This window comes from Lampetra planeri, unplaced genomic scaffold (assembly GCF_965212315.1).
Source record: "Lampetra planeri unplaced genomic scaffold, kcLamPlan1.2.h2 scaffold_138, whole genome shotgun sequence".
Classification (NCBI taxonomy): domain Eukaryota; kingdom Metazoa; phylum Chordata; class Hyperoartia; order Petromyzontiformes; family Petromyzontidae; genus Lampetra; species Lampetra planeri.
Window position 1 is genome coordinate 95,843 of NW_027614099.1, and position 24,992 is coordinate 120,834.

At 50.1% G+C, this 24,992-nt stretch overlaps 1 protein-coding gene across 1 annotated transcript; it reads right to left on the reverse strand.

Moving 5' to 3' along the window:
• Positions 1 to 5,369: 5,369 nt before the first annotated feature.
• Positions 5,370 to 23,949, reverse strand: LOC144739235 (fibroleukin-like). The gene is made up of 5 exons (XM_078622204.1): positions 23,874 to 23,949; positions 20,428 to 20,502; positions 12,999 to 13,120; positions 9,530 to 9,733; positions 5,370 to 5,879 (listed from the first exon to the last, which is right to left on the reverse strand). The coding sequence occupies exons 1-5, from the start codon at positions 23,947 to 23,949 to the stop codon at positions 5,370 to 5,372; spliced, it is 987 nt and encodes a 328-aa protein (XP_078478330.1).
• Positions 23,950 to 24,992: the final 1,043 nt, after the last annotated feature.

Genomic DNA, 24,992 nt, shown 5'->3' on the forward strand with positions numbered 1-24,992 from the left:
ACTTGAAGATGTTTTCTTGTTCGTGTTTTTGTTTTGCTGCGGTTGCACCCGATTCAACAGCCGAATGGCTCACAGGGCTATGCCAAATAAACTGAAACTGAAAAAGTACTCCAACCCCTTCCAAGCGTGGAAGAGCAGGCAAAGAATGACCCTCTAGATCAGCGGCCCCCAAACTTCTTGGCACCAGGGGACCGGTTTCGTGGAAGACAATTTTTTCACGGACCGGGGGTGGGGGGGGTCATCATTGGGTCTTTCCCCCTTTTCAAAGAAGCTCCCCAGCGACGTTTGTTTTTTAACTCATTGTAGCTACTAGGGGTTAGAGCTTGTGGGCTTACCACAACTGTGGCTGAGACAAGTGCGCAGTGCGGGAAAGAGGCGCGGACGGAAGTGGTCAATAAGACAATGGGGGCGGCCCACGCCAGGGGTCGCAACCGGGTACCCGATACCCGTACCCTACCCGATACCTGGCTACCCGTACCCAGCCCCTGGTGCGGCCGGGTACGGGTACGGGTAGGCCGTGAGTCACTGGTGAGTAACCGTTTGTCACATTTCGGGTAGCGTACGGGTAGGGAACGGGTACTTGTACCCGACCGGGTACGGGTACCCGTTTGCGACCCTGGTGCGGCCGGGTACGGGTACGGGTAAGGAATCAAAACCCGTTTGCGACCTCTGGCCCACGCGCGGACTCACCACTCTCACCTCCTGCTGCTGCTGTGTGGCCCGGTTTCTAACAGGCCACGGACCGGTAGCGGTCTGCGGCCCAGGGGTTGGGGACCCCTGGTCTAGCGGGACTCTCTCTCGAGGGGCTCTCCAGAGCTCCGTCCAGTGCAGTCCCTTCTGCCAGCAGTGGCTGGGAGCAGACAAATGCAGGGCTGCACCTTTACCTTTTTACTCAATTGAGAGCGATACGGAAGGGAGGGCGAGCATGGCAGTGGTAATCTTGTGTGCTTCGTTTGAACTCGTAGGGACTGTTATTGTGACACGACGCAGTGTTGTCGTCTGCTCGTGATTCGTAAAACTTGAAAAACCATGAAGGATTTTGTAAATGACGTCGCCGCCTTTTATTAAAATGCTGCTGAGTAAATGGTTGTTACTTTTCAATGAAAACTTGTTTTTGCACGCGACAATAATAACTTTGGCAAATGTTTATCAGTCAAATTAAAATGTAAAAAAGGAACATGTATAGCTTCATATGGAGCAAGGATACAAATATCTAATTTCTCATGGGGCAAGTGGAGGCACAACGACTGACACAATGCACTGTTCGCAAACCATCACGTGACCTGAGTTTGATTCCCAGGCACGGCAAACATCGGTGGCGAGTGATACATGAACCGATCCTGTGCACCCCCCCTCCCCAATTTCGTATCAACCTGCGCTGATCAACGCGGTGAAGTATGGTCATACAACCCCCACAGCTCACATACAGTGGGGGAGACTGATTTTGATAAAAACGTGTAGCAAACAAAAAAGTAGAATGTTAGTTCGTAAACTGTCCCCAATTCCAACTGCGCCGTTGCCATCTTACGAGACGACAACATCCATGATGCAATCTCACAGAGAGCAGCGCTTCACACAACAGGCTGCAGAAGCGGCAGAGGTCGCAAACGGGTTTTGATTCCTTACCCGCACCAGGGTCGCAAACCCGTACCCGCCCGGGTACGGGTAGGGTACGGGTATCGGGTACCTGATTGCGACCTCTGGGATGAAGCCATGTTGCAGGCGCGGGTGGGTTGATTCTAGGAACTTGAATTGTGAGAAGAGACAAGACGTTGGGAAATGAGTGACAAACGGTGACTCACCAGTGACTCACGGCCTACCCGTACCCGGCCGCACCAGGGTCGCAAACTGGTACCCGTACCCGGCCGGGTACAGGTAGCCGGGTATCGGGTAGGGTACTGGTATCGGGTACCCGGTTGCGACCTCTGAGAAGGGGGCAGGGGCGGTGGGGCGGGTCAAAGGGCAATTTAAAAAACTCCTTCAAGTGCCCTCGTTCTCCTGTCCCCCAAACTCCGCTATGAGATTGTTATCGCTCCGCAGTCAAGCTGTGATGTTTTAACTCTGGCAGCTGCCACACAGACAAATGAAGCCTACGAAACTAAATTGACTGCAATGGGTGTTTTTGTTGTTGTTGTTGTGTAGTCATTCGGTGACCGTGCTGAGACCAGTAACTGTGACCGCGTCCGTCCAGTGCTCGCTGAGCTGCATTGGCTGCTGGTTGCCGAACGAATAATTCGTCATCAGGTCGCACTCGTTACACGCGCAAAGTGCTCGCCACAAATGAACCACAGTAACTTGTGTGAGCTCGGCAAGGTGCGTAAATCATCACGCGAACTCCGGTCATCCTTGCAGCAGCGGATTTTGGCTCGTCGTCGAACAAAGACGGTCACCATCTGCAACCGTCTGGAACACTCTTGCTTCCGATATTAGGAAGCCGCTGGAACTGTGCACTTTCAAATCATCGAGATTGAAAACTCAATTCTTTAGAACTGCTTTTAACACGCTTTCTATTAACTCGCTCTGTCTGTTGTTGTTGTCGCATAGCTTCCAAATGCAGAATCGCCAAATGATGTGTTTCATACTTGATTTGAAGCTTTCGTGTCTTGCAGGAATTACCAGGCTCTCATAGGGCCATTCGACCTTCTTCATTCCCTCGGTCCCTTCGGGGTGGATTCATTGACATGCTAATTTCTCTGCGCCACCAGCAGCCACCAGCAGACCCACCTCTCTCTCTGCCCAACCCCCACCCTGCCCCCCTCTCTCTATTTAAGGCCTCGACACAGCGGCATTGGGTCTCTGTGTGTCTATGTTGTGTGTCTCTCTCTGCTTGTGTCTGTCTGTGTGTCTATGTTGTGTGTGTCTCTCTCTGTCTCTTTGTTTTCTCTCTCTGCTTGTGTGTCTGTCTGTGTGTCTATGTTGTGTGTCTCTCTCTTTGTGTCTCTGTGTTGTCTCTCTCTGCTTGTGTGTCTGTCTGTGTGTCTATGTTGTGTGTCTCTGTGTTGTCTCTCTCTGCTTGTGTGTCTGTCTGTGTGTCTCCATGTCTGTGTTTTGTCTCTCAAATTTAGCTATACCTGCTGACGACTGCCTGTGTTGCAAACGAAACGTCGTCCTCTATAATTGAATTTCCTTTCTTTCTACGTGACTTCACCGAAAGAACCAAAGGGTGATGTGTTTCATTTTGAGACCATCAATCCGTTACGCTTGAACCCAGTTTATCCGCGGGCATCAGCTTCAACCCGGATTCAAACCCAGGCCCTCAGCGTTGCCGGCTCGACACTCTACCCTCTGAGCTTTGTGGCCTCCCCGTAGATCCATATATATTTGTAAAGAAATTGCATCTTTTTAAAAAAATCCTTTATATTAAGTTCACTTGCTTGCTTGCTTAGGACCGTGCAAATCTTTCGGTCGTTTTTTAACCCACTTCCCGTGATCCAATCGAGCTGACATTTTCCACACAGACTCGTTGTGCCAGACAATTAATGTTCGTGAAATTTTTTTTCCAAAATTTGACAGTTTTTAGGACAAATAAATTATATTTAATTACCAATTGCTTAATGCTGCCATGCAATCATCTGACCCATAGGTGGCAGCCATCTCAATCCAGAGGACGAGAGGACTCTAGCCGCCACGCATATAAAGGATTTATAGTGAAAAACTTTGTTTTTACGGGTTATACTTGTTATGAGTGTTTGAAGACGACTCAGACTTGAAAACATGGACGAGTACAAAATGTTTAATGTCCCACTGCATCAGAATTCTGCAACGGTAGAGTTGCTCCGGTAATGAACGATATTCTGCCGTCAGCCTCTGTAATTGTCGTGTCGTTCTACATCAGCCAACACGCGGCGTTTCCGCTAAACGTTTTGCTTTACAAATCCCACGGAAGCAGTGCTTAAAATACAAAACACGTGAATTCTCAAGCCGATAAGTGTCCCGTCCGCTGAGCTGTGTCAAGGAGCATGAACCAGCATCACGGCGAACTCCGCTTATCCTCGCAGCAGCAGCAGCAGCAGCAGCGGCGGCTTTTGTGTGGCTATCGAACAATGTGACCGGTGCTGTGTACTGGACTTCAAAAAAATTAACCCGTAAAAACAAAGTTTTTCACTATAAATCCTTTATATGCGTGGCATCGGTTTTATTTTATTATTCATTTCTGTTTTTCTTGAGTAAGAGTTTCATTTTTATCACATTGGTATTTTAAATTAAATATGAAAAAAAAAAAATTCCTAAAAAGTGGAAAATTTTGGAAAAAAATTTTCACGAAAATAAATTGTCACGCACAACGAGTCTGTGTGCAAAATGTCAGCTCGATTCGATCACGGGAAGTGGGTTAAAAAACGACCGAAAGATTTGCACGGTCGTAAGCGCGCAAGCAAGCAAGCAAGTGAACTTAATATAAAGGATTTAAAAAAGAAAAGTCCTCTATCGCAGAGAGCTTCCCTGAGCCTGCTGAGCATGCTTTATAGGATACAATTGCCGATTAATGTCCCCGCATGTGCGACACAACCAACACAACTTGAAAATGCACGCTTGCAATGGAACAACACCAGCAATAAATAAATCCATACAAACATCACCGGCCAACGCAGCCTTCACCGTTCTGCCATGACGCCTGCGGCTTCAAAGTCTCCAACCAGCAGTCCCCCCCCCACCTCCGTATCCTAAAGCAACAGCCGCCATTCGCCACGAAGTGACGGTGATGTCGCCACGACGCTTGTGCCAGGCCAGGTGCCCGTGGTGAGGCCACGTGAAGTGTCGAAGGCTCACTGCTGACAGGAGGTCACGGAACAGACCCAGGTGGTGCCATGCGTCAACTGACTGAGATGACTGGCAGCTGTAGGCCCCTTACTGTGCCGACTTGCTCCGTTCTAGCCGCCCGGCGCTCCGCTCATTGTGAATGTCACTCCTCTGCTCTCCACGTTGTTGTTGGAGGACGACTGCCTCCGTAGATTTTTGTGCAGTTCTCCTATAACGCGGTGGATGTTCCTGAAGAACAACGCGTTACGGAAAAATCGCGTTGTACTAATTAATATATTGTAGGGTAAAGCACGGTCCGCGATGACACGTGAGATGCGTACGCAGGCCGAACAAATGCTTGAGGCGCGTGGGTAGCATCTAGAAACATCCAGCAGCATCCCACTGTCTCGTGCGATGATGCTACGCCGAGGCAGCCGATTCCTACTCGCGTGACACAGCTCCGATCGCTCGATCGCGTTCCACCCGATTCGGCAGCCCACGTCACGAAAAACAAAAATTGTGTTCCCTAACACGTCCGTCGCAGCGCGTCCAATTCCCGTCGCGAAACAAAAACCCCAAACGCACTTCGCGACGGGAGACCGGAATGGCACCCGGCCCCCGCTCCCCCGCTCTCAGAAATCCGCCGGCCTCGTCTTCATCTCCACGAACTTGAAGGTGTACTTGCGCCCTGAGCGGTAGTCGCTCAGCAGGTACCACGTGCCCCAGAAGATGCCGTCGGTGATGGCTCCGCGGTACCGGCCACCCCGGTAGTAGCGGCCGTTGAGGTTGGCGGCGAAGCAGGCGTCGAACCACCAGCCGGCGGCGTAGTAGGCGGCGCAGCTTCCCGCCGCATACGCGTCGTGGTCGCGGTCCGGCGTCGAGAAGGGCCGCCCGTCGTGGCTGTAGCCGCGCCGGTAGGTGAGGGCGTTGCCGGCGTCGCCCCGGTAGGCGCGCGCCGTCAGGCGGTAGCGCTCGCGCTCGGGCGCCACGCGGAAGCGAGCGTAGAGCGCGTGGCGGCGCACGCCGTGCCAGTCCTCGAGCTCGACGCGCAGGCTCGCTCCGCCGGCGCCGGTACCATCGCCGGTGCCATCGCCACCGCCGCCACCGTTACCGCCGGCGCCATCGAGGCGTCTCGCACGGCGCTGGCGGGTCGGGGTGGGGGCACAAAGAACGGCGATGGTCAATCAGTCACGGTCAGTCGTTATCTGACGTGCCGACATCGCCCTCGATAGAGTCGGCTTCGGTGCACTTTGCAGCGTAACGGGAACGGTACAGGGCCATGGAACAACACAATGATGACTGTGACCATGGTGATGACTGTGACCATGGTGATGACTGTGACCATGGTGATGACTGTGACCATGGTGATGACAGTGGCCATGGTGATGACTGTGACCATGGTGATGACTGTGACCATGGTGATGACTGTGACCATGGTGATGACTGTGACCATGGTGATGACAGTGGCCATGGTGATGACTGTGACCATGGTGATGACTGCGACCATGGTGATGACTGCGACCATGATGATGACTGTGACCATTGTGATGACTGTGACCATGGTGATGACTGTGACCATGGTGATGACTGTGACCATGGTGATGACTGTGACCATGATGATGACTGCCCATTGTGATGACTGTGACCATGATGATGACTGTGCCCATTGTGATGACTGTGACCATGGTGATGACTGTGACCATGGTGATGACTGTGACCATGGTGATGACTGTGACCATGGTGATGACTGTGACCATGGTGATGACAGTGACCATGGTGATGACTGTGACCATGGTGATGACTGTGACCATGGTGATGACTGCGACCATGGTGATGACTGCGACCATGATGATGACTGCGACCATTGTGATGACTGTGACCATGGTGATGACTGTGACCATGGTGATGACTGTGACCATGGTGATGACTGTGACCATGATGATGACTGCCCATTGTGATGACTGTGACCATGATGATGACTGTGCCCATTGTGATGACTGTGACCATGGTGATGACTGTGACCATGGTGATGACTGTGACCATGGTGATGACAGTGGCCATGGTGATGACTGTGACCATGGTGATGACTGTGACCATGGTGATGACTGTGACCATGGTGATGACTGTGACCATGGTGATGACAGTGGCCATGGTGATGACTGTGACCATGGTGATGACTGTGACCATGGTGATGACTGTGACCATGGTGATGACTGTGACCATGGTGATGACAGTGGCCATGGTGATGACTGTGACCATGGTGATGACTGTGACCATGGTGATGACTGTGACCATGGTGATGACTGTGACCATGGTGATGACAGTGGCCATGGTGATGACTGTGACCATGGTGATGACTGTGACCATGGTGATGACTGTGACCATGGTGATGACTGTGACCATGGTGATGACAGTGGCCATGGTGATGACTGTGACCATGGTGATGACTGTGACCATGGTGATGACTGTGACCATGGTGATGACTGTGACCATGGTGATGACTGTGACCATGGTGATGACTGTGACCATGGTGATGACTGTCACCATGGTGATAACTGTGACCATGGTGATAACTGTGACCATGGTGATGACTGTGACCATGGTGATGACTGTCACCATGGTGATGACTGTGACCATGGTGATGACTCACCCGTCAAAGGGACAAGTGGGAGTCTGCACTGTGCATGATGGGACCCGAATAAAAAAAATGTATGGGTGCCCCACCGTGTATCGTGCAGTCTCCAACTATTATCTCCCAGGCCTCGATAGCTGTTTGCTGTGAAATGTTACGTTTTGTCCGCTTTTTTTTCTCAAGGCCACACTGTTTTTGACGAACGTGTTGAATTTGCATCGCCTGTGCAAGCAGGATATATCACCGAATGCTCTGCTATGGTGGCTCTCTGTGCATTCGGGCGTTCCAAGCTCCAAAGTTTAGTTTCATCGGAGATCGGAGCCCGATGAAACTCAAAGATCCACCGGGCGTCTGCTCAAGAGCGCAATGAAGCGGTTGAACGCGATGACGCGATGTGTCCTTGTGTAATCCACCGATGCACGTGAAAGTGGATGGGCGGGCGGGCGGGCGGGCAAGCGGGCGGGCAGATGGACGGACAGACGCACACGCGTGTGGGCTGCCGGTTGGTATATACACGCAGTCCCGGAGATACGAAGGTCCGACTTACGAATATCCGCACTTACGAAAGAACCTCCATCAGTTTAAATTTCGATTTAAAGCTTTCGTGACTGCAGGGATTCATCTTGGTTCTTTCGGTAAAGTCACGTAGAAGGGAAGTAATAAAATAATAAAAATAAAACATAATAAAATAATTCTGACGACGTTTCGGCTGCTTGCGTTGTGGCCGAAACGTCGTGAGAATTATTTTATTATGTTTTATTTTTATTATTTTATTATAATAAAACATAATAAAATAATTCTGACGACGTTTCGGCTGCTTGCGTTGTGGCCGAAACGTCGTGTAAATTATTTTATGTTTTATTTTTATTATTTTATTATAATAAAACATAATAAAATAATTCTGACGACGTTTCGGCTGCTTGCGTTGTGGCCGAAACGTCGTGAGAATTATTTTATTATGTTTTATTTTTATTATTTTATTACTTTCCTTCTATGTGACTTTACCGAAAGAACCAAGATAAACCGCCATCAGGTTTGGTCGTGCTTACGAACCGAACCGCGGAGCTATTTTGTTTGACGGAGTGATCCTCCGAGAGCATCTGGCTGGGACTCATTACACCCCTTCCAACAAGCGATCAAGATAAGTGAAAACAAAGCAGATTTTTTTACTTTCATTGTTACTTTATTTATTGTTATATTTACTATACAGCATTTATTGCAGTGTTACAAACAAATCTGCAATATTTCTGATTTACGAGTTTAACGCTTCACTTTTTTCATTGAACCATAACACATTTTATAAACACTTACCATACGTGTGCACTCCACGGTACAATTAAATATCGAGTTCCGACTTATGAACCGTTCGTAAGTCGGGGACTGCCGGTGTCTATATATACAGTGATACCTCGGTAAACGTCGTTAATTCGTTCCAGAAGATAGGACTTATACCGAAAATGACGTATTCCAAACGAATATTTCCCATAAATAAAGGGAAAGGAAATAATCTGTTCTGGAGTATAAGAAATTATATTTTATATGGCATATTATACATTCATTGGGTTGTATAAATAATTTAGACCCTACTTATTACTAAAATGCATAAATAAATTAAAATAAATTGAAATAAAAAATTTATTTAGCATCACTTTACGTTGCTGAGAGGAGTTGCTAGCCTACGAGGATGGTGGTGAGGAAGGGGAGGAGGAGGAAATGTTATTTTTTGGAAGGAGAGTCCCCTTCCATTAAAACTTCAGGAAGCTGAAATTCTGGGGGGTTTTTCTCTTTTCCGTCTTTTTTCTTGACTTGGACCTGGTTGAGGCTCACCAGGTTTGAGTTTTACTAAAAACCTGTCCATTGAAGTTTGTTTTTGCCTTCTTCTAAGAATATTCCTGAAGTGTGACATTGTCTGGTCATTCCACACAATACTGTTACAACGGCTTGTTAGAGCCGTAACAGTATTGTGTACACGGGTACTGTACGCAGTGACTCATCCCGACCCATACAAGTTCTAGCAAGCGCGTCGTATCCCAAGCAAGACGTCGTATACCAAGACATTTTTTTCTCGTCAAAACACGACGTATACCAAATTCGACGTATTCCAACGCGGTCGTATACCGAGGTATGACTGTACATTTTTAAAAGCGCGACCGCTCTTACCGCCGCGCCGTGCCTCGCCAGGTGAGCGCCGGCAGGGCCCCAGGTGAGCTCGTGCAAGCGGTCGTTCCCCAGCCAGTGCTCCCCGCTCGGCACGCCGAAGCCGCGCTTGTACTCGCCCCACGTGCGGTTGAAGTCGACGGCGCCGCTCTGCCGTCGCTGGAACACCGTCCAGCCACCGCCGTCTGTCCCCATGTCGCAGAAGGCCTGCGTGTGCGCGCACGCGTGTGTGCGCACGTGTGTGTGTGTGCGTGCGTGTGTGTGCGCGTGTGCACGTGTGTATGGGGGAGCGGTGGTGTAGCAGTTAGCGCGTTGCGCTATGAACCCGGCGACACGGGTTCGATTCCCGCTCACGGCCAACACCAGTGACGATTATCTGAACTGGTCCCGTGCCTCCCCTAGGTCGACTCAGCCTCAAATGAGTACCTGGGTGCGGTGTGTATAAACATCGCCACTGGGGAGACAAAGGCGGTCGGGCGTGGTGCTGGCCACCCACCCCCTCGTGTACCGTTTCGGTCTTCATAGGTGCTCGCTAACAGCACTTGCCCCTACAGTCTGTTAAGACTATATGGGGGATCTTTGTCTTTATGTTTGTTGTGTGTATGGGAGAGCGGTGGTGTCGCGGTTAGCACGCTGCGCTACGAAACCCGCAACCCGAGTTCGATTCCCGCTCACAGCCAACACCAGTGACAAATATTTGAAATGGTCCGAGGCCTCCTTTAGGTCGATTCAGCATCAACTGAGTACCTGGTGCGGTGTGTAAACATCGCCGCTGGGGAGACAAAGGCGGTCAGGCGTGGTGCTGGCCACGTATACACTCGTGAAGGCTGGCACCTCTGCTCTGAATCCCTGCAGTCACGAAAGCTTTACATCGAAGCTTAGTGACTTCTCTGTTTTCCACTGCTGTCGTTTTTTTATTGTTTGATATAACTCGCCGACCCACGCCCGCTCGTTGGACACCTGTGAAAAAAGAGCTTCATAGCTCATCGGATTCCTCCTCCAGTCCAAACAAAGACTCCCCATTCCGATTCATCCGTGGGCTTCCATCGGACACCGTGATGCAATCTAAAAGCCAGCAGACGGCACGGACGGTTGGAATTTCACGTCTTGACTTTCGAGCAAACATCTGACGGAGTCGCCGGGGCCAGATCAGAGGGTCCGGCCCATGCGGCGTTTCAAGGTTCAAGTTTAGAAAAGTTTATCTTTGGGGCCTCTCTGTGTTATTTTTGGAAACTTGGCATCGCAGCTCGCCACGGTCGGTCGCGAAGCTGCTGAAACTCGCGATTGTGCGTGGCATTTCAGACGTTCTACGAAATATTTCATCACAGGGTGCGTTTAAAAACTAAACTGGAAAAGCAATTTTTTTTATTTTATTTTACCAGGTAAGGGCCCCACTGAGCTACGTAACTATTTTCCAGAAGCGACCCTGGCCATCACGAATGATCGTCACGTGGAAATGTAGAGCAGCCAAATACTCTGAACGCGTGGTGTTGATTCTAAATGTGGAGGGGAAAAGCCGGAGGACCCGGAGAAAAATCCACGCGACCACGGGGAGAGAAACACCGCAAACTCCAAATATACAGCAGCAGCAGGCGCCAGGATCGGGATCGAACCCACGACCTCCTGCATACCAGGCGAGGTAGTTAACATCTCCTAGCCACCGTGATAATGAGAGAGAGAGACACGCAGACTCCAAATATACAGCAGCAGCAGGCGCCAGGATCGGGATCGAACCCACGACCTCCTGCATACCAGGCGAGGTAGTTAACATCTCCTAGCCACCGTGGCGCCCCACTTTTAAAACAAGATTTGATCATACGTCAAAGGTGATCTCCTGCTGCTCAAATAAGCAGTGAGGCATTGGTGCTCATCTCCTAGGTATAGCCCTGCAAAGCTAATGGTGGGAATTCCACATTCCTATGACGGGGTCGAATATCTCCACAGGAGACAAACCATTTGACTCCCCCCACAATAGCACTGCTGTACTCATTCGATTGACCCCGGAGGGATGTTTGTATGCATATTGAACATCTTTCCCATCGTACGTAGCCAACCTTGCTAATCGGAGGTGCGGGGGAAGAAGTGATGGGCCAAATCAACCCCCACCCCCCCCCCTAACCAGGATACGACCCGACAACATTTTTCGATCGCGAGCCGCTCTCGGCCTTGTCTAAGACGTGCACGCAATGCATGATGGGAGTCGTGCCTTTTCCGTTTGTGAGCAGCACCTCTACGCTCTGTGGAACCAAGTTGCTCTTCCAGCCTGCCCTGGTGCATTCTCCTGCTGACAACATTTTCTCATCGATGGCTTTGAATCCTACTGCTTTGTGTTCTGGCTTTTAGCAACACCGTCCGTCTGTCTCCCTCTCTTTTTTTTTTACGATCAGTGGAAACAAGAAGATGCTCGGTGTATTCGGCACTTTGCCTCGTTCATCATTTCGTATTTTTAAAAAATAATAACTTTGCTTTATGTAAACCCCCACCTCTCGCTCACTCTCTCGCTCACTCTCTCGCTCACTCTCTCGCTCACTCTCTCGCTCACTCTCTCTCGCTCACTCTCTCGCTCACTCTCTCGCTCACTCTCTCTCGCTCACTCTCTCGCTCACTCTCTCTCGCTCACTCTCTCTCGCTCACTCTCTCGCTCACTCTCTCTCGCTCATTCTCTCGCTCACTCTCTCGCTCACTCTTTCGCTCACTCTCTCGCTCACTCTCTCGCTCACTCTCTCGCTCACTCTCTCGCTCACTCTCGCTCACTCTCTCGCTCACTCTCTCTCGCTCACTCTCTCTCGCTCACTCTCTCGCTCACTCTCTCTCGCTCATTCTCTCGCTCACTCTCTCGCTCACTCTTTCGCTCACTCTCTCGCTCACTCTCTCGCTCACTCTCTCGCTCACTCTCTCTCGCTCACTCTCTCGCTCTCTCTCTCGCTCACTCTCTCGCTCACTCTCTCGCTCACTCTCTCTCGCTCACTCTCTCGCTCACTCTCTCGCTCACTCTCTCTCGCTCACTCTCTCGCTCACTCTCTCGCTCACTCTTTCGCTCACTCTCTCGCTCACTCTCTCGCTCACTCTCTCGCTCACTCTCTCTCGCTCACTCTCTCGCTCTCTCTCTCGCTCACTCTCTCGCTCACTCTCTCTCGCTCACTCTCTCGCTCACTCTCTCTCGCTCACTCTCTCTCGCTCACTCTCTCGCTCACTCTCTCGCTCACTCTTTCGCTCACTCTCTCGCTCACTCTCTCGCTCACTCTTTCGCTCACTCTCTCGCTCACTCTCTCGCTCACTCTCTCGCTCACTCTTTCGCTCACTCTCTCGCTCACTCTCTCGCTCACTCTCTCGCTCACTCTCTCTCGCTCACTCTCTCGCTCTCTCTCTCGCTCACTCTCTCTCGCTCACTCTCTCGCTCTCTCTATCGCTCACTCTCTCGCTCTCTCCCTCTCTGTGCGACTGTCTGTCTGCGATGGGAGGGAAACGTAACCTCGAATGGCTCCCGAGACGCTGCGGGCTGGATGGTGTAGATGCCATCGTCGGTGATTCCCTGCTTGAAAATCTCGGCGCAGTCCTGGGGGAAGCCTCCATCGAAGTAATCCGCGTCTTCGCCTGCAACGAGCAGCAGGGCCGGGTAGGGTCGGGGGGGGGGGCAGCCACAGGTGTCAAGAGGTCCGTGGATCCGGCAGCGCACGTGGTTTCACCAGTTGATGGTGCCCAACATGTATGTATAGTTTTAAACAAGTTTGTCAATCATGCTACACACGTCACCCTTCTGTTGCTCTATATAAGAACGGGAGACAGAGCAGAGCCCTCACCATTCTGGCGAATTACCCGATGATGCTGGATGCAATCACCAGCGAAACGTCGTACTCAAATTGTAAATGTTGTGGTTTCACGCTTCAACACACCGGTGGGCTAAAGCAGTGAACTAATTTGTCTTTTGTCAACGTGACACTTTTTTACTGATTGGCTGTGTCGGGTGGTGGAGGGTTACGACACATTTATAAATAATAACGCGATCTAAACCCAAAAACGTTGATTATGAATTGTCAATCATGGTTGATGATTTAAAAGTATAATATCGAAATGAAGGGCGATCCGGACAGCAGCAGAAAAGCGCATCCAAAAGCGAGCGGCAATGCGGTGACCGCCGCCGTTGTTTGATGGCCAGCCAGAAGCCACTGCGAGGAGTGCACGTGATGTTTTGATGTTACAGCCAAGAGCTGTGGATGCCACCGTCACCGCCTCGCTAGCAACGCGTTAGACCCGGCGCCAGATCCCGCAGCAGCAGCTGTTTGCACAGTGGACACGCAGAGACCCACTCGCACAGAGACCCACACACTCGCACAGAGACCCACACACTCATACAGAGACCCACACACTCACACAGAGACACACACACTCACACAGAGACCCACAGACTCGCACAGAGACACACACACTCGCACAGAGACCCACACACTCGCACAGAGACCCACACACTCATACAGAGACCCACACACTCACACAGAGACACACACACTCACACAGAGACCCACAGACTCGCACAGAGACCCACACACTCACACAGAGACCCACACACTAACACAGAGACACACACACTCACACAGAGACCCACAGACTCGCACAGAGACACACACACTCGCACAGAGACCCACACACTCACACAGAGACCCACTCAATCATACAGAGACTCACTCACATAGAGACCCACACACTCACACAGAGACCCACACACTCACACAGAGACTCACACACTCACCCATATACTCACAGGGAGACCGATAAACTCACAGAAACTCACACAGATACATAGACTCACAGAGAGACCCATAGACTCACAGAGAAACCCATAGGCTCACACAGAGACCCATAGATCTGGCCTCCAACGCCGTTCTGGGTGCCAGTGCCTCTCCCGACATCCTGCACCACGCGTGACACCCACCCAGCGCAGCTGCTTTTTCGCAGCTGCTTTCGGCGAAAGTGGCTGCCCTCTGACAATGAGTGAACACTGCTGCCGAGGGTATTTGGCCTACTCTTCCATGCTGGACACGTGTCCTGGAAGGGTCGGCAGAAGCCACACTTAACCCCACCCCTCATAACCCGCCGATCAACTGTCTGCGGCGTGCCAATTAATACGGTGACATCGTCATCGTCATTATCATCAGACGTGGTTAATCCACTGCTGCATGAAGGCCACCTCTCACCTGCACACGCAAACAAATTTCCTCGCTCGGATGTCCGGTAGGTTTCTATTCCATCCCTCGGCTTCCACTCTGTTGTTAGTCTTGACCATCTGTGATCATCGTCCCTTCGAGCAAACGCGTCCTGCCCAAGCCCGACATACGGGCGCCACGGTGGTGAGATGTTAACTACCTCGCCTGGTATACAGGGGATCGTGGGTTCGATCCCGACCCTGACGCCTGCTGCTGTATATTTGGAGTTTGCGTCTCTCTCTCTCATCATCACGGTGGCTAGGAGATGTTAACTACCTCGCCTGGTACACAGGAGGTCGTAGGTTCCATCTCGTCCCTGACGCCTGCTGTGTATTTGGAGTTTCATGATTCTCTATCCGTGGTCGCGTGGGTATGTCTCCGGTTCCTTCGGTTTTACTCTGCACGTTTAGAATCAGCATTCGTTTAAGAGTATTCGGCTGGTGTAAATGTCCTGCCCAAGCCCGACATACGGGCGCCACGGTGGTGAGATGTTAACTACCTCGCCTGGTATACAGGGGATCGTGGGTTCGATCCCGACCCTGACGCCTGCTGCTGTATATTTGGAGTTTGCGTGTCTCTCTCTCATCATCATCACGGTGGCTAGAAGATGTTAACTACCTCACCTGGTATACAGGAGATCGTGGGTTCGATCCCGACCCTGACGCCTGCTGCTGTATATTTGGAGTTTGCGTCTCTCTCTCTCATCATCACGGTGGCTAGGAGATGTTAACTACCTCGCCTGGTACACAGGAGGTCGTAGGTTCCATCTCGTCCCTGACGCCTGCTGTGTATTTGGAGTTTGCATGATTCTCTATCCGTGGTCGCGTGGGTATGTCTCCGGTTCCTTCGGTTTTGCTCTGCACGTTTAGAATCAGCATTCGTTTAAGAGTATTCGACTGCTGTAAATGTCCACGTGATGATGATGATAAGGGGCCGTTCATAAATGACGTCACCCGATTTTGGACAATTTTTGACCCCCCCCCCCTCGTCACACGGCGTCACAAAAAGTCAGACCCCCCCTCCCTCAAATATGACGTCACAAAGCTCTGCCCCCCCCCCCTCCAAACCATAAAACATGTTTCAAATCACTTTCAACTATTGTCATTGTAGTGCGTATTTAATGTGGCGCTGCACTCTGATGTTGTAGGAGAAAACATTTATTAAGAAGTCTATTTAATTAAGTAGAACGTGTTGTCTATGTTTATTTAAAGTTGCGCATTTTGATGTGACGTCACATTTCTCGAACCCCCCCCCCCCCTCGTCACACATCGTCACAAATGTCTGACCCCCCGCCCCCCTAGGTGCGTGACGTCATTTATGGACGGCCCCTAAGCCGTTTCGTTGATCAGCTATCATTTGTGATGGCCAGGGTCGCTTCTGATAAAAAAAAAGAGCCACACAGCTGAGTGGAACCTTACATCTGGAGAAATAAAAAGTAGTTTACGTTAAAATAGTTTTAGATAAAAAAAAGTTTTAACTAAATTAAGAAGTAATAATAAAAATAATAAAAACTTTAAGAAATAAATTAGAAAAATCTATCAATTTATAATAATCATGATTTACTTTTTGGTTCTTTCGGTAAAGTCACGTAGAAAGAAAATGTATTAAATATAAAGTACGACGTTTCGATTAAACGTTTCGATTAAACGTCGTACTCTATTAGTTCATTAATTAATTTCTACGTGACTTTACCGAAAGAACCAAAGAGTATATTCTTGGTTCTTTCGGTAAAGTCACGTAGAAGGGAAATAATAAAATAATAAAAATAAAACATAATAAAATAATTATCACGACGTTTCAGCCACAACACAAGCGTTGTAGCCGAAACGTCGTGATAATTATTTTATTATGTTTTATTTGTATTATTGTATTAGCCGAAACGTCGTGATAATTATTTTATTATGTTTTATTTTTATTATTTTATTATTTCCCTTCTACGTGACTTTACCGAAAGAACCAAGAAGATGAATCCCTGCAGTCACGAAAGCTTTAAATCAAAAATTAACCAAAGAGTAATTCCTGCAGTCACGAAAACTTCAAATAAAATATGATTTAACAAAATTAAAAAAACACAAATTATAACAAAAAATTCCAACGCTTATAATTTACAAAAAATAAATTATCCGACGAAAAAAACCTCTCTCTGTCTCTCTCTCTCTGCTTTGCAACGCGGTGGGACCGCACCTCGCCTCGAGTGCCCGTCTCGTGCACGCGCGCGCTGCTCCCCCACGCTCCTAGCGGGCACGCGCCGGCTCGCTGGGGACAGCGGCGCGTCTCTTGGCGCAGAGCCACGAAACTCGGAGTTGTTTATCGCCGCTGTCCAGACAGCGCGCCGCCACCGCTACCGCTACCACCACTACAGCTACCACCACAGCCACCACCACAGCCACCACCACCACCACAGCCCCCACCACAACCATCACCACAGCCACCACCACCACTGCCACCACCACCACCACAGCCACCACCACCACCACAACCACCATAACAGCCACCACCACCACAGCCACCACAGCCACCACCACCACCACAACCACCACCACAGCCACCACCACAGCCAACACCACAGCCACCACAACCACCACAACCATAACCACCGCAACCACCACCACCACCACAGCCACCACCACCACAACCACCGCCGCTGGCACTGTGCGCCGTGACCCCCCTGCTGCGCCTTCTGCCTCCCCCCACGTGGGCAGAGTTCCGCTTCGCACCGACAACAACACGGACACGACGACGCCTCTCCCGGTGCCAGGGGACCCGCTCGGGTTGACGTCTTCTCCAAGCGCTTTCATTTCACTCCGATTTTCTACTTCACTTCTTGTTTTTATTTCACCAGGTCGAGCCTCCGCTGAGCTACAGAGCCCTTCTTGAGATGCGAACCAGGTCATCACAAATTATGAGCTTTAACGAAGTGGCTTATCAACATCACGTGGGAATGTATGGCAGCGGAATTACTCTGAATTGCGTGTTGATACTAAATGTGGAGGGGAACAAAACGGAGGACTCGGAGAAAAATCCACACGACCACCGGGGAGGCATGCAAACTCCAAAATATACAGCAGCAGGCGTCAGCGTCAGGATCGAACCCACGACCTCCTGTGTACCAGGCAAAGGATTTAACATCTCCTAGCCACCGTGATGATGATAACGATGAGATAGAGAGACGCAAACTCCAAATATACAGCAGCAGGCGTCAGGGTCGGGATCGAACCCACGACCTCCTGCATGCCAGGCGAAGGATTTGACATCTAGCCACCGTGATGATGATGAGATAGAGAGACGCAAACTCCAAATATACAGCAGCTTGCGTCAGGGTCGGGATCGAACCCACGAACCTCCTGCACACCAGGCGAGGGAGTTAACATCTCCTAGCCACCGTGATGATGATGAGATAAAGAGACGCAAACTCCAAATATACAGCAGCAGGCGTCAGGATCGAAATCGAACCAACCACCTCCTACATACCAGGCGAGGGAGTTAACATCTCGTCGCCACTGTGCCAACCCCCTTATTTTGTCCGACTGCGGATATGGGGACGCGTGGCTTTGTTTATTGAAAATCCGTTCGAGTGAGCATCAGTGACCAAACTCCCCTGATGATTCCTAATATGGACAAAACCGCCGTCATCGCTGCGTCTGGTGAGTCGGTCACATCTGCTGAAATGTATTTTCATGGTGGCTTACGCCAAGAGTGTCGCCAAGCCGCGCTTCGGGATCTGGTGGGTGGTTTCTGCACAATGCACCAAGGTCGAATGCTCTTTGTGCACGCTTTTTTTTAGTGAGGTAATGTCTCACATTAACATCGTGATAATCCCTCACATTAACATAGCCACTTCGGTGCCCCCATCGAGGAGGCCGCTCTCCTCCTATCTTACAGTAACATGCTCATTTATCACGTTAACATCACTAGCCCCGGCCACTTCTTTATGACCCTTGGGCTACACCCATTTCAAACCTTTTAAAATAGTCTGCAGCAGACCATGCTTTCCCACCTGATGACGGACGCTTGTGTTGCGCCCGAAACGTCGTGATTTATTTTATTTTCTACCTACGTGACTTTCCCGAAAGAACCAAAGTGCATAGATTCCTGCAGTCACGAAAGCTTCAAATCAAGATTAATGTCATCAATTAGAGATTTGATCAAAAATATAAATATTTCTGAAATGGCCGTTGTAACATTCTCGTAAGATCGTATTGACCGCTGAGCGATTGGCTAGAGGACGCACACAAATACACGTACTGCCCTTTCTGCCAATCCACTGCTGGATGGGATGCCTCCCAATGCCGTGAAGATGAAGCAGGGATGATTATTGACCAAATGTTGGGACGTGAGGGTTGGTGGAGGCGGGGCGCATACATGTTTGGATTAGAGCACAGCACAACAATGCACTGTGCTGCTTCACTCACTCACTGCTGCATGTATGTTTAACTTCTTTCGCACCGTACGTAGCCAAGCGTGCTAATTGGAGGCGCGGGGGAAGGACAACACACGACACGCAAAAAACATTTCTAAAGAAATGAGTTTACAATTGCGATTTCAAAGTGCATAGCCCCAGCGGCGTCCTAATGTCGGAAGGAAGTGAGTTCCAGACGTCTAAGCACTACCCTGCTTAGCGCCTGAGATCTAAGCAAGAGGTGGGGGAGGGGGTGGGGTGCAAGACATTTGGAAAGGTGGATATGTCAAAGATTGCATACGAGGATGGATACTACCAGAATCCAGATGAAAATCTTCACTCGCATCGGACGCATCTGCAATGAAATGCGGGTGGACAATTAGCGTTCTTCATCGGGGTGGACAATTAGCGTTCTTCATCAGGGTGGACAGGCTCACGAGACGGCAACTGTCGTCAGCCCGCGTCGGGATCCGTTGTCACGTGATGTCTGCTCGATCGAGCGTCTAGGCGGTGCTTCGTTCCTGCTCTGAGCTAGTGGTGGAAATTCCACGTTGGTATGGCGGGATTGAGGGTTAGATTCTGTACTGGACAACCGCCGCTGCTGATCCCGCCTCCCCGCAGATTGGTAGGTATTTTGTCAACCCCCGGAGAGATGATGGGCTGAGTCACGCCTGCCCCCCGCACCCCCCCCCCCCTCCGTTCTCCCCAGCCAGGGATTGAACTCGTGACCTTCTGATTGCGAGCCGCTCGCTCTACGGCTGAGAAGGAGCGAAGCTAAACGTGTGGTTATTTGAATGAAAGGGCTCCCTGTTTGCACTCTTCACGTTGACCTGATATGAGTCGAGTCACTTCCCGTTGTCCGAAACAAAATTGGCTCCCCTTAGAAGCCCCTACACTGGCTTCATGAACAACAACAACCACAACAACCACAACAACAGACTCAACGCGATCGTCAATACCACTTTTGGCGTCATCTGATCCAACACCATGTGAGACTAGGCTCTAAGGAAAGCTGTCTCGGGTGTGGACCAATCAACTTCAAGGACAGTGCATACATTATCAGAGTTGTGTTTTTGTTTGCATTATGACTGCAGGTATTGTGGTCTATGCAAACATGACTCCTTGTAAAAAAGTATCAGTTTTGTTGCCAGATAGAAGGGTAAAGAACCAATTATCAACACTATGGTCGTAAAAGAAAATATATTTATAAAACAAGCGACATTAACTCCCGATGGCCACAGTCAACTCCCGATGGCACGTGGTGTTTGGCGAGAAGCTCATCCAGCAGTGGATCGACGTACCGAGCGTGCCGTCGTACTCCTCAGAGTCTGGGATGAAGCTCTCCGTTTCCTCGAGGGACTTTGGCTGGAGGCTTCCTGAGGAATGAGCCGAGAGACACGAGAGAGGGGGGATGGAGAGTGAGAGAGACTTTCTTGACTTTTAAACAACTTGTATTGCCGCCAGCAGCAACAGCACTGGAGGCGATTCCGATACGAAGTACACAAATTCACCAGCAAACAAATAACAAACATAATAAAATAAAACATAATGAAATAATTCTCACGACGTTTCGGCCACAACGCAAGCAGCCGTCCTCAGGTGAAGACCTGGTCTTCACCTGAGGACGGCTGCTTGCGTTGTGACTTTACTGAAAGAACCAAGAAGATGAATCCCTGCAGTCACGAAAGCTTTAAATCGAAAAATAACCAACACTTTAAATCAACTCGCTGTGGCCCTAAATGCGCCGCGCACATCGGTGCAGAAGACGGGGAGCTCTGCATGCAGATGTGAGCTACCAGTCGAAGGCCGTTGGACTGCGAGAAGGGCTGCGTGCAGATGCTGCACTTGTCGTAAAATATATTTTAAAAAATATTACAAATATTACATATAAAACATAGGGGGAACATAGACATGGAGTAGGGAGAGAGGGGGTCGAGAGAGGGGATAGAGAGAGAGAGGGTAGAGAGAGGGGGTAGAGAGAGAGGGTAGAGAGAGAGGGGGTAGAGAGAGAGGGGGGGGGGTAGAGAGAGGGGGTAGAGAGAGAGGGGGTAGAGAGAGGGGGGGTAGAGAGAGAGGGGGTAGAGAGAGAGGGGTAGAGAAAAAGGGGGGGGGTAGAGAGAGAGAGGGTAGAGAGAGAGGGGATAGAGAAAGAGGGGGGGGGTAAAGAGAGAGGGTAGAGAGAGAGGGGGTAGAGAGAGAGGGGGGGTAGAGAGAGGGGGGTAGAGAGAGAGGGGGTAGAGAGAGAGGGGGTAGAGAAAAAGGGGGGGATAGAGAGAGAGAGAGAGGGTAGAGAGAGAGGGGGTAGAGAAAGAGGGGGGGGGTAGAGAGAGGGGGTAGAGAGAGAGGGGGTAGAGAGAGAGGGTAGAGAGAGAGGGGGTAGAGAGAGAGGGGGTAGAGAGAGAGGGGGGTAGAGAAAAAGGGGGGGGGTAGAGAGAGAGAGAGGGTAGAGAGAGAGGGGGTAGAGAAAGAGGGGGGGGGGGTAGAGAGAGGGGGTAGAGAGAGGGGGTAGAGAGAGGGGGTAGAGAAAGGGGGGGGTAGAGAGAGGGGGTAGAGAGAGGGGGTAGAGAGAGAGGGGGTAGAGAGAGAGGGGGGGTAGAGAGAGAGGGGGGGTAGAGAGAGGGGGTAGAGAGAGGGGGTAGAGAGAGGGGGTAGAGAGAGAGGGGGTAGAGAGAGAGGGGGGGGTAGAGAGAGAGGGGGGGTAGAGAGAGGGGGTAGAGAGAGGGGGTAGAGAGAGGGGGTAGAGAGAGGGGGTAGAGAGAGAGGGGGTAGAGAGAGAGGGGGGGTAGAGAGAGAGGGGGGGTAGAGAGAGGGGGTAGAGAGAGGGGGTAGAGAGAGGGGTAGAGAGAGAGGGAAGGGGTAAAGAAAGCAGAGCGTGAAATCTTTCATTTAAAAAGGGGTGGGGGGTTACATGAAGCAAAGCATTGGAAAAAAACGAAATGATGAACGAAGCAAAGTGCCGACTACACCGAGCATCATCTTGTTTCCTCTGATCGTAAAAGAGAGAGAGCGAGGGGGAGCGAGGGGGAGAGAGAGAGCGAGGGAGGGTCGCCGTGAGAGTGTAAACGCAGCATCCCAACACCCGATAACCGTCGTCAGTTGATCCCCGAAATTTCGTGGCTTCAACTTTTTAAATCCTTTATATTAAGTTCACTTGCTTGCGCGCTTACGACCGTGCAAATCTTTCGGTCGTTTTTTAACCCACTTCCCGTGATCCAATCGAGCTGACATTTTGCACACAGACTCGTTGTGCGTGACAATTAATTTTCGTGAAATTTTTTTCCAAAATTTTACACTTTTTAGGAAAAAAATAATTATATTTAATTACCAATTGCTTAATGGTGGCAGGCAATCATCTGACCCATAGGTGGCAGCCATCTCAAGCCAGAGGACGAGAGGACTCTAGCCGCCCGTTTCAAAGACCAATGTCCTTATATACGACTTTCCTTATATTTAATTTAAAATACCAATGTGATAAAAAATGAAACTCTTACTCAAGAAAAACAGAAATCAATAATAAAATAAAACCGATGCCACGCATATGAAGGATTTATAGTGAAAAAATTTGTTTTTACGGGTTAATTTTTTTTCCCACCAGGTGAGGCCCCACTGAGCTGTGTAGTAGCTCTTTGTGTCAGAAGCGACCTGGCGATCACAGATGAAAGCCCAACGAAGTGGCTCGTCATCATCATCACGTGGAGATTTATAGCAGCCGAATAACTCTGAACGCGTGACGTTGATTCTAAATGTGGAGAGAGAAACCGGAAGACCCAGAGAAAAATCCACGCGACCACGGGTAGAGAGACACGCAAACTCCAAATATACAACAAGCGTCAGGGTCGGGATCGAACCCACGACCTCCTGTAGACCAGGCGAGGTAGTTAACATCTCCTAGCCACCGTGATGATGATGAGAGAGAGACGCAAACTCCAAATATACAACAAGCGTCAGGGTCGGGATCGAACCCACGACCTCCTGTAGACCAGGCGAGGTAGTTAACATCTCCTAGCCACCGTGATGATGATGAGAGAGAGACGCAAACTCCAAATATACAGCAAGCGTCAGGGTCGGGATCGAACGCATGACCTCCTGTAGACCAGGCGAGGTAGTTAACATCTCCTAGCCACCGTTATGATGATGAGAGAGACACAAAAACTCCAAATATACAGCAGGCATCGTCAGGGTCGGGATCGAACCCACGTCTCCTGCGTACCAGGCGAGGTAGTTAACATCTCCTAGCCACCGTGATGATGATGAGAGACACGCAAACTCCAAATATACAGCAGCAGGCGTCACGGTCGCAGATGTCCAGATGATGGGTACGGACACGATACAATGTGGATTCATATTCAGCATCTAAATACAACGACATCTCAACACACTGAGAGAGAGAGGGAGAGGCGGGGAGTAGAGAGGAAGTTCTTGAACCTAAACAGGGGCAAGGAGTGAGAGGTAGGGGAGTGCGTGGAGGGGAGTAGAGTGAGATGAGAGGGGAGAGGCAGGAGAGTGCGTGGAGGGGAGTAGAGTGAGATGAGAGGGGATAGGTAGGAGAGTGCGTGGAGGGGAGTGGAGTGAGTTGAGAGGGGAGGGGCAGGAGAGTGCGTGGAGGGGAGTAGAGTGAGATGAGATGGGAGAGGTAGGAGAGTGTGTGGATGATCTTGGTGACACTGCGATCTTGGGAGTGACCGGGGTTTGGATTAGGAGCGAGTGGAGGGATCGAGGCGAGATGCATTCCTCCGAACGCGCTTACCGCTCAGCAGAGGCTTGGGCCCACCGCTCACCACTCGTGCCACCGAATTGAGAAGGAGGATGAGTGAAAGCTTCATCGTGACTTTCTCCAGAGCTTCTACGAGACAAAGACAAAGATCCCCCGGTAAGCTTTGACCAGACTATATTCAAGTGGAACCGTCACAGCACGACTGCTGTGACGGTTCCACCTGAAGACGGAAGCTTGTGTTGCCTCCGAAACGTCGTGATTTTATTATTTGGTTCTTTCGGTTAAGTCACGTCTAAAGATAAAATAATAAATTAAATTAAATATTATTTAATTTAATTGGTTAAGTCACGTCTAAAGATAAAATAATAAATTAAATAATATTTAATTTAATTTATTATTTTATCTTTAGACGTGACTTAACCGAAAGAACCAAATAATAATTCCTGCAGTCACGAAAGTTCTAAAATTAAGATTGTCGTGATTTTATTTTTATTTTACTTTCATTAATTTTAACTTTTTTGCCTACGTGACTTTACCGAAAAAACCTAAGAATATGAATCATTGCAGTCACGAAAGCTTCAAATCTCGAACTTGACCAGACTGTTGGGAAAAGTGCTGTTAGCGAGTAGCACCTATGAAAGCCGGCACGGCACACGAGTGGGTGGGTGACCGGCAACACGCCCGGCCGCCTTTGTTTCCCCAGTGGCGATGTTTTTTTACGCACCGCACCAGGTACTAATTTGAGACTGAGCCGACCTAGGGGAGGCCTAGGGCCGGTTCAGATAATCGTCACTGGGTGTTGGCCGTTAGCGGGAATCGAACTCGGGTAGCCGGCTTCGTAGTGCAGTGTACTCTCGCACGCACGCACAGACACAGCGGAAAGGAGCGGCGATCCACATTCCATTTGCCCTGAATTCAGACTCCACTTCGCATCTTCCGAATTTCCCAAATTGGCAGCGCCTGGCATTTGGTGATTTTTAAAAAAGAAAACGCCAAAACGCGTGACGGAGTAGCCAGATCGACTGGACCGGACTGGACGTAGCGCCCGCTCTATCAGCCACACGAATTTGAAATCTCAACGAAAAGCCTTTTTGCGCGGCAGGGCAGAGAAATGCACGTCTGGAATTACAATTACAAAGCGAAAGTAAAATT